This window comes from Danio aesculapii, chromosome 15 (assembly GCF_903798145.1).
Source record: "Danio aesculapii chromosome 15, fDanAes4.1, whole genome shotgun sequence".
NCBI classification, from domain to species: Eukaryota; Metazoa; Chordata; class Actinopteri; order Cypriniformes; family Danionidae; genus Danio; species Danio aesculapii.
Window position 1 is genome coordinate 38,759,947 of NC_079449.1, and position 11,372 is coordinate 38,771,318.

Below are 11,372 nucleotides of genomic sequence, written 5' to 3' on the forward strand. Positions count from 1 at the left end.
AAAAGTATCTGTTTTAAATATTACTCAAAGTATGAGTAAAAAGTAGACCTTTCAAAAGTACTCAAGAGTAATGAGTAAGTATTACACTCTAAAAAGCTGATGCATTTACATGTAATTTGTGGATGTGTGTAAACGTAACATTCTGTAGTGCATTTAGTCATCGCCCAGCAGGCACACAATGTCATAAGACCTTAATATTAGGTTAGATTTAGGTTGTGGTGACCAAAATTCAATGTCTAGTCAGCGTCTAAGGACAATGTTCTTTTCATGCCCAATAACAACATAGAAGGATGTTGATATTTGGTTGATTTTAGGTTGTGTTAGAAAGTGACCAAAATCCAACGTCGAGCCAACATCTTAAACCAACATTATATGGACGTCAAATACTTGCATTTATTCATCAGGTATGGCAACCAAAATCCAACATTTGTTAGATGTCGTAGTGGGAATGTTCACACAACGTCAAGCTGTAACATCATTAGATGTTGATATTTAGTTGTTTTTAGGTTGGACGTTGGACATTGACGTTGTCTGCCTGATGTTGGGTTCTGATGTCAACCCGATTTTCATTTCTAAACAAAATGCAATGTCCCTACGGCGTTGGGGTACAATGTCAATCTGACGTCATATTGACATTGTTTTTTCTTTTGCAGTTTGTGTAATGGGAGGGGATGCTGACAACTGAGGTGCAGATCCAAATGCAGGGTTTATCAGGAGATTGGTTAGGCAAGCAACAGTCAACACATGGGCAAACAGGTACATACAGATCATCCAAAAGGCGCAGTCATAAACAGACAATTGGTCAGTCCTGGCAGCAAGCAACGTAAACAATAAGACAAGGCAAAAGGTCAAACACGGCAAGGCAAAGAAAACACGTTGTAATGTGACAAATACAGTAAACAGATAAACAATTTGCTTGAACTATCCATTTAATGTATTAATGTATTATCCCTTTAATTCCCTTCCAGCTGCAACCCAGTACTGGGAAACATCCATACAAACTCATTCACAGACACTCATTCACTACGGCCAATTTAGTTTACTCAATTCATCTATAGTGCATGTCTTTGGACTGTGCGAACAAGGGGAGAACATGCAAACTCCACACAGAAATGGCAACTGACCCAGCAAGAACTCAAACTAGCGACTTACTTGCTGGGAGCCTCTGAGCCACCGTGTCACGCCATGTGTTGCTGCTGGAAGGGAATTCACTGTGTAAAACATATGCTGGATAAGTATAAATAAATATAAAATATACAATCAAAACATTCAGTAAAGGTACATTAAAGGGATAATTCAACCAAATAATGAAAATTCTCGGGGATCCAAGCCGATGATCTCTGGATTCCTCACTGCTCCAGATAATGCTTAATGACCTGCCTGTGAAGTGAGACTCAATTTGAATTATCTGTACTTTATATTAAAATTCTAGGTAGTTACTTTACTGTGTTTTGGCTGTTAGTGGGTACACTTCACTATTTCAGTAAAATACACATTATTTAACTGTAAAATGAACTGTATTTTATTGTGGAATGGTTATACAGTATTGTACTCTATTTTAAAATTTAATTGCTAGAAATATCCTCTTGGCGCCATTTTTTATTTGCTGAAATACAGTAAAACAAATAAACAAGATACACGACCAGTCACAGAAAGGGATTTCTTATAATTATGAAATATTTTATTTATTTAACTCTGTCTTAGAAGGATGCTGTTCTGTTCTGTAACATGAGAAACTGTATCTGGCGATATTTGTGCATGACTGGAGACATCCTGGTTGTCTCTGTATTCAAGACAGAGACAGAAAGTGTGCAGTGACAACCCAAACAGCTGACCACATCCATCAATATCTGATCTCCCTCTGCCAGGAAAGACAATGACGGGTTTCATCTCACATTTAATGCATGTCTGCAGCAAATATAGCAAACTAAATTCATAAAGACCTAACAAAGTTGTAAAACACTTTGCTATTAAGTTTGTGTCTTTTATTTTTGCCCTGAGACAATAAGATTTAGATCTTGAAAAACAGGATGTCATGAGGATTAGAAATGTAGCCTGTTGTGTCAAGCTTTACATTGCATGGTTTTCATCTCCTGTGTCACATGCAGAATATGTGTCCCACTTTTACAATAATTTTTACTGCATTACAAAGGAATTTGTCCCAGTCAAAATCCCACACTACCACAATGTCCCTGTTAGGACATAATAGCTTTTATAATGATATTATCACAGTGTCGCTGCCAAAAACGTTTAGCCTATTCTAATAGGGTTAGCTAACATAAAGAACTCTACATTAAGTGCTATTACTTTATTGTATATACAGTATATACTTCTGATTATTAATAGCCTCATGTACATATATTCATTTATTGTAAATCTCTGTTCATAGCTAATACAACCTATATATAATGTTCATAGTACATCCATCTGTAAATATCACCATAGTTTTTGAGGGCAAAGGGGCAGTGGCTCAAACCACAGGCCCACCCCCTGTGCATGGTGCTGATTTTAAGGTCAAAATTATTAGCACCTTTAAGCTATTTTTTTTTCCCGATTGTCTACAGAACAAACCATCATTATACAATAACTTGCCTAATTACGATGACTTGCCTGGTTAACCTAATTAACCTAGTTAAGCCTTTTAATGTCACTATAAGCTGTATAGAAGTGTCTTGAACAATATCCAGTAAAATATCATGTACTGTCATCATGGAAAAGATAAAATAAATCAGTTATTAGAAATGAGTAATCAAAACTATTATGTTTAGAAATGTGTTGAAAAAATCTCTCCATCAAACAGAAATTGGGGAAAAAAATAAACGGGGGACTAATAATTCAGAGGGGCTAATAATTCTGACTTCAACTGTAGATGTTTACAAAGAACACATTTTTAAACAAATTAAACTGTGAAAGAGTACAATACAATAGGTAGCATAGGTGACACTCTGCAACAAGGTCTTATTAGTATGTATTAATACATTTAACATCAACAGTGCTCTATACACTCAACGGCCACTTTATTAGGTACACCTGTCTAACTGCTTGTTGGCGCACATTTCTAATCAGCCAATCACATGGCAGCAACTCAATGCATTTAGGGGTGTAGACATGGTCAAGATGATCTACTGCAGCTAAAACCGAGCATCAGAATGTGGAAAAAATGGGATTTAAAAGACTTTGAACATGGCAAGGTTGTTGGTGCCAGACGGTCTGGTCGGATTCTTTCAGAAACTGCTGATCAAGTGGGATTTTCACACACAACCATCTCTAGGGTTTCCAGAGAATGGTCTGAAAAAGAGGAAATATCCTGTGAGTGGCAGTTCTGTAGGCGCAAATGCCTTTCAAGCTGAGAGAGGTATGCAGAAGAGCATCTCTGAACACACATGTCGAACCTTGAGGTGCCAATCCTGTCAGCTAAGAATAGGAAACTGAGGCTAAGTTTTTCGCATTTTCCAAAATTGGAAAATAGAAGATTGGAAAAACGTTGCCTGGTCTGATGAGTCTTGATTTCTGCTGCAACATTCAAGATGGTAAGGTCAGAATTTGGCGTCAACAACATGAAAGCATGAATCCATCCTGCCTTGTATTACAGTTCAGGCTGGTGGTGTTGTAAAGGTGTAGGGGATATTTTCTTGGCACACTTTGGGCCCATTAATACCAACTGAGAATTGTGTCAATGCCACATCCTACCTGAGAATTGTTGCGAATCATCTCAGACTGGTTTCTTGAACATGACAATAAGTTCTCTGTACTCAAATGGCCTCCACAGTCACCATACTCAATCCAATAGAGCACCTTTGGGATGTGGTGGAACGGGAGATTTGCATCATGGATGTGCAGCTGACTAATGACAAGCATTTGCGTGATGCTATCATGTCAATATGGACCAAAATCTCTGAGGAATATTTCTAGTACCTTGTTGAATCTATGCCACAGGGGATTAAGACAGTTCTGAAGGCTAAAAGGGGGTCCAACCCAGTACTAGTGGTTATGCTAAATTGTCCGTAGTGAATGTGTGTGAATGAGAGTGTCTGGGTATTTCACAATGATGGGTTGCAGCTGGAAGGGCAGGTTGGCGGTTTATTCCGCTGTGGCGACGCCTGATTAGTAAAGGGACTAAGCCGAAAAGAAAATGAATGAATGAAATATTGAGGAGAATTATTTTGAACTTGACTCACGTTTAAGGGATAGTACAGCCACATTTTAATTCACTTAGGTTTACTATTTACTCTCCCTCAATTGATTGCAAGCCGTTATGAGATTTTTTCTTCTGTCCAACACTAAAGAATATATTTTGAAGAATGTTAAAATCTGGTAACCATTGACATCCATAGTAGGAAAAACAAATGGAAGTCAATGATTACCGGTTTCCAACAATTTTCAAAATATCATGTTTTTTGTTGTTAACAGAAGACAAAAAAAAAAAAAAAAAAAAAAAAAAAAAAAACTGGAGAAAGTAAGTCAATGATAGACTTGTCTCGACTTTTCAGTTTTGGGCGGGCTATGCTTTTAACATAGAGGACCACCAGGGGGCAGTCACTCGGCAGGCAAATTATTATGGGAAATGTATATTTATCATCAAAAACCTCATTAATGAATTAGAATAAACCAAATACAAATAAAAACTACATATTATTCACAAAATTGTTAAATTAAATCACGATCTGCTCTAAATAATTTTGTTTCAAATTTATTTATTTATTTTGTCTACGTCATAAAGTCACATGATCGCCCGAGTGACAGTCAGGAAGAAAGATGGCGATATTCAGTGTGTATGTTGTCAATAAAGCTGGTGGACTCATTTACCAGTACGACAATTATGTACCTCGAGCTGAAGTGGAAAAAACCTTCAGCTTTCCGCTTGATTTAGTGTTAAAGATTCACGATGAGAAGGTTGTCGTGTCATTCGGACAGCGGGACGGAATCAGAGGTGTGTGTCTGCAAAACATCACACGAAAAACACACATTTATAGGTTCTTTACGTCTGTTCTTTTCATTTACATGATGTGTTTTTCTTTTGTGAAGTGGGTCATGCAGTTCTGTCCATTAACGGCGTGGACGTGAATGGTAAATTCACGGCGGAAGGGAAGGAGATCCAGGAGTATCTGAGAGATCCTGCAAACTATCCAGTGTCCATCAGATTCGGCAGACCGAGACTCACTTCAAACGAGAAACTCATGCTGGCCTCAATGTTTCACTCGTGAGTAACACTTACATTTATTTGTTTAAGGCCATTGTCTTTATTTTGTTATTGTTTTTCCTAACATGTATTATATTTAACATTATATTCTGCTTATATCTTAGCAAGGTAAAGTTGGTTTATATTCACACATTTGTTCAATGACGGCTTGTTACACTGTTCCTATATTGTTTACCATGCTACTTTGAATATTCAGTCAGAAATAGTATGCAAGTTATGTCTTCAAAACAACATTATCACTATTTAATTGACTGTGAATAATGTTGTACTTTGATAGCCTTTGGCTGCTTATATGATTTTCCTAATTAGAATTGGTAAAGAATACTTTCCTGAAAATATAATATTAAGCAGAAAGTCAGAATGTGCAAATATAAAACCAAAGTTACCTAAATTTGTCATGTATGTTTTTGTTTCGGCATATATATTCTCGCATCTGATTCTTAAAGGCTTAGTTCACCCAGAAATGTAAATTTAATAATTCTGAGTTCAACTGTATAAAAAGAAACACTAAAATGTAAAGCTTTATTTGACTTTTTTTGTTTTAATGCTTAAAGTCCATGTATATTGCCTTTAAAAAGTTTAGGGTCAGTAAGATTTTGCTTTTGTAAAATATCTTTGTAAATTTTTAAAACAATAAAACAGTGAAATGTGAACATTTTTAATTGTTTCTGTAATATATATTTCTATAATTATGTATTTTATTCCTTGTATCATTACTCCAGCATTAAGTGTCACATGATCTTGCAGAAATCAGTCTAATATAATGATTTCTACTCTAATTTTATCAAAGTCATCGATACATCAAAAGTTGTTCTACTTAATGTGGAAAGTGAACCATTAATTTGTTGCATCCTCGCTAAATAAAAGTATTAATTTCTTAAAGAAAAGCTTTACTGAATCCACACTTTTGAACAACAGTGGAATACATAGACCACTATCATTACATTCAAAATCAGAAGCACACCAATGATAAATATTATACAAAGTTCTGTTATAATTTTATCATATATTTATTTTCTCTGTCTCTCTTCTAAGGCTCTTTGCTATTGGATCACAATTGTCACCAGAAGTTGGCAGCTCTGGCATTGAAATGCTGGAGACAGATATGTTCAAACTGCACTGCTTTCAGACTCTCACAGGTTGACTTTTTCACTATTGAAACTATATTTTGTTCCAGAATGTTGTGTTAGTATGGCGCTGAAGGAAACAACCGTAGTTCTGACAGTTTTCTTACTTTGACAGGTATAAAGTTCATTGTATTGGCAGACCCTCGACAATCTGGAATCGACGCCCTGCTTCGAAAGATTTATGAAATCTACTCAGACTTTGCACTAAAGAACCCGTTCTACTCTTTAGAGATGCCTATCAGGTGTGTAATATCTTTATTTATATTTTTGTACTACTATTATAGGGATAGTTCATCCAAAAATGAATATTTACAGTTAATTTAATCCTCCTCAGGCCGTTAAATATTTGTGTACACATTTATGTATACCTAAATAGTTAATTATAGTTTATATTTATGTTTACTTATTTGCATGCTCTTTAATTGCCTATTTTGTTAAATTATTTTAGTATAGTTTTATTTATTTACTTTTTTGGTTAGTGCTGCACGGTATTGGAAAAATCTGACGCTGTGATGTTTTGATTTCTATGATATATATATATATAGATATATCTATATATATATATATATATATATATATATATATATATATATATATATATATTGTGATATATATATATATATATATATATATATATATATATATATATATATATTGTGATATTAATTCAATTTCACCAGATGGCTTAAAGTTCTGTATGGAAATAATTTATTAATTAATATTAATTATTGTAATTGAATAATGAAATGTAAAATAGCACAGTTTTCATTTCAATTATTTAATAAAATTAATCTTTAATAAAGTTACAAATAGTCAAATTTTTTCTGACCTTTAATCTTTCCTGAAATCTGACATCACAGGCTTTAAAAACATATTTAAATAAGGCTGCATAATATATTCCAAAAATGATCGTAATCCTGATAATAGTATTTGCAATATACTATTATTGTTGTAATAGTATATGCAATATATGTATCGCAGACATGCGTGATAAAATCCATTTATATTATGTGCCAAAAGTTGTGTGTGTTGTATACATTGGTTATTTAAGTTTGACCAATCAGATGGGGCTTTACTATCTTTATCCCCACCTCCATAGTAGTTGCTGTTATACTATTGGCTAGAAACGAACCCAGAGCTGAAAATAAAGATTGGCAGGAGTCAAGAAAAGACAGTTAAAAAACAAATCTATCAAAGTCAGAATGTCTGCAGAGGTTTTCGCTCATTCATAGTGTTTTAAAGAATTAATGTTTGCACCTTGACATGTTTTTTCATCTGAATTGGATCTTAAAATATCTTTTACTTTATTTTAATATCTCTTAATTAAAGGATTTAAAACGAGATAATATAAGGGAAATGTTATATTGTAAGAAATATCGTTGTTGCAAGCAACTATATTGAATATTTTCCTAGTATCGTGCTGCCTCCACATGTAATAAACTTTCACTCCGTTATTGTAGAACTCTGCAGTGACTCCACATTAAATCTTATGTGTTCTGAGTCCACTATGTGGCGTTGATCAACTACTGTACAATCCCAACATATAAACTCAACAATACAAATCCTGTGATCGTACTGTGGATGCGCACCTTGCAATATCACTGGCTGCTCTATACACAACGTTCAGTCCTACCCTACCTACCTTTTTTATCATACAGTGTGGACAGCAAAGTAAAGCCGTGGTCACACTGCACGTTTCACCACAATGACTTCCATTCAAACGCATCCAAAAGTTTCATATGTCTCTCCATTCCAAAATTGAAGCTCGGTGAACTCTGAGCTGCGGAATCATATCACATGATTGCATGAGTCCAATAAAACTTCAAAAAGTGACCACTCTGATTAGTGGGGCTGCACAATATATCGTCAGCATCGATATCGCAATGTGATCATTTGCAATCGTCACATAGCATATATACTGAATGTTAAATCTGGATTATAATTTACCATTTTGCAATTTTTTTTGAGGCCTGTGACTGTGTGAGGGGTTTTAAATACAATCAGGCATAAGAGATTGTACTTTTTGTAACTTCAACAAATTAATAACGATTTATTTTATTGAGTCGTTTATCAAACGAAGACTACAAAGACTATTATTTTACATTTGATTATTAAATTACTATATACCTGAAGACAGATCAACTCCTCTGAACACAATAAAATGCTGGTTATCTAATTGGTATATTTTCCTTGATTGAATTTATCTGTGCTTGTAGATTGTTTGTTATATTTTATACATATGCACTCCCCTACAGAATCATCCCAATCAATTTTTCTTTCCAAATTGTTATTCAACAAATCTAGTAAAATTATATTCTTATCACTATATACATTGCAGAATAAAAATATATTGCAATGTTAGATTTTCCCAATATCTGTACTGTACTGTACTGAACAGTATATTGTATAGTAATTTACAGGGTTCATGCGGTCATGGAAAACCTGGAAAAGTCATGGAATTTTGACATGGCATTTTACAGGCCTGGAAAAGTTTTGGAAAAGTCATGGAAATTAGTTTAATAAATATATACACAAATTAGGGCTGCGTGATATTGGAAAAATGTGACATTACCATATTTTGTATTTCTGTGATGTATATTGCGATGTGAATACAATTTCACCAGATGATTTAACAGGTTTATTTGGATTGATTGGGGGGATTTTGTAGAGTAGAGGAGTAAATTTCGAATAATGTATAACAAATAAATTACAAGCATAGATAAATAAAATATTGCAAAGACAAATTGAATTATAGTTTTCAGGTGTTTACTATTCAGGTACAGATATTGAATAATCAACACTGCATAGTCTTCATTGTATATTATTTATTCTTTATTAAAGTTACAAAAAATTTCTTGTGGCCGGATGTTTTAAACTCTGAAATATTGAAATGTTCACACAGTCACAGGCCTTAAAGGGACAGTTTACTCAAAGATTCAAATGTATTCACTATTTACTGACACTTCACTTGTTTCAATACTATAGGAGTTATTAAATTGTCTTCTTTTTGTGTTCTATTTTAAAAAAAGAATGTTTGAAACAAGTGAAGGGTGTAATGAAAATTGTAAGTAATTTTTGGGTGAACTATCTCTTTAAAAAAGCATGCAGATGATAAACTTTTAATCCATTAAAATTAAACTCTACATTAAACTATAATTCCAATTTAACATTGCATATCCTGCGATTTGACTTATGCTGATGCACACATAGCGATATCGGTTAGTTGTCTTTACTTATTTCTGTCCTTGGCCAAACATTGTTAGTGCTGTGTAAGCATTATCAAAATCAATTTTACATAGATATAAAGACAAATTTAAACAAAATAGATTGTTGTGTGTTTTATGATATGCTGTAATAAATTTGAACGCCATTGTTTTTCTTCCTATTTACCATGTATACGTAGACATTACATGAAACATTAGGCCATGAAAATTTACTTGAAAGTTCTGGAAAAGTCTTAGAAAAGTCGTGGAATTTTAGTAGTAAAAATGTGTATGAACCCTGAATTTAAAATATGGAGCAATTGATCACTTTATTGATGTCTAATCATCTTGTTTGATCCCGCCCCTTTTTGCAGCGCTGTATAACAGAATTTCACATGCTCAAACTCTAGTGTAACTGCAGCTTTAGAGTTTCATGGTACAGGGAACCTGCTTCCCTACTGTGCATATGACAATAAATGCTTTGAATCTTGAAGATGCATGTGACACTTTTTTCTACAGGAAAGAAGCTATTTAGTCCTTGGTGATTCGTATAATGCTAGTCAATGGTTACCCATCAATCCTGATGATACACTGAACTCTTTTGAATGACCTGAGGCTTTAAAATGAACTGCAAGTTATCAATTTTGAATGAACTGTCCCTTTAATCATAACTTTGCAAGAAGTTCAAAGTGTAGTGCATAACAAAAAATGCTTATTTTCTTTCAGATGTGAACTTTTTGACCAAAACCTAAAGAGTGCCCTGGAAATAGCAGAGAAAGCGGGAACGTTTGGATCCGGGTCCTAAATTGAACTTGAATTGAATATGTTCTGCGGTCATGCGTGTCCAGAAATACAGCATAAGTACTGTATTTCCATCAACCTCTTAAGGAAAACAAACAAGACTTTTTCACAAGCTCAAATAATTCAACACTGGTTAGCTTTTTTTACACTGTTCCTGAAATTAAGTCTAAAATTTACAGCGAGAAACTTTTTTCACATTAGCTGTGTAAATACTGTACATGGACGCAGTTTAAGTTTGCAGTGTTCATGCAGAACCTCGAAAGAAAATGGTGCAGCTCAACAAATGTTCATTGAAGTATGTTTATTACCATCTGCACAAGTATCATGGATGTGACATTTCTGTTTGTATGTGTAATTTACTTCCTCTTAGCAGAACATGAAAAGACTGTTCCTTGGATCTGTAGTTTGGGTCCAACGTGCTTAAAAGGAGAGTATTTTAATTCTGTCATCATTTACTTCATGTTGGAAAATGGTAACCATTGACTTCCATAGTATTTGTTTCTCCTACTATAGAAGTCAATGGTTATCGTTTTCAGCAGTCTTCAAAGCATATTCTTTTGTGTTTAACAGAACAAAAAACCCTCGAACTGGTTTGGAATACGTCAATGGTGAGTAAATTATGACAGAATTACATTTTGGGTGGGTGAACTATCCCTTTTAGTTAAAAAGAGGTCAAACAATGATGACAGTAAAATCTTTTCTTTTTTAATTTATTACAAACATTGTGTTATTAAACATTCATGTGATGTAACATTCTTATGTCACACATTTTATATTTGTAATACAACAAAGGTAGGACCAGTTAAAGCTTTGAAACGCATAAAGAAATGCATGTTATTCTTAAATGGCTTTAACATGCCTTAATAAACTACTTCTATACAGTCAAAAATGCTGCTCGTTTAAACTACTTATTTAAAATGAGTTCAATCAACACAATTCTTAAGTTTCTTTTGGGAGAACTTAATTGTTTTATGTTCAATCCACTTAAATTTGTAAAAACGATCTATTTGTGTTGGGACTGTAATCTGTTTTTAAAATGAG

The 11,372-nt window shown here is 33.9% G+C and overlaps 1 protein-coding gene across 1 annotated transcript; it reads left to right on the plus strand.

Annotated features, from left to right (window-relative positions):
- Positions 1-4,715: 4,715 nt before the first annotated feature.
- trappc4 (trafficking protein particle complex subunit 4) lies at positions 4,716-11,082 on the plus strand. The gene is made up of 5 exons (XM_056473509.1): positions 4,716-4,930; positions 5,026-5,200; positions 6,236-6,339; positions 6,443-6,569; positions 10,257-11,082. Exons 1-5 carry the CDS (start codon positions 4,756-4,758, stop codon positions 10,333-10,335), a joined length of 660 nt encoding a protein of 219 aa, XP_056329484.1. The 5' UTR covers positions 4,716-4,755; the 3' UTR covers positions 10,336-11,082.
- The last annotated feature ends 290 nt before the right edge of the window (positions 11,083-11,372 follow it).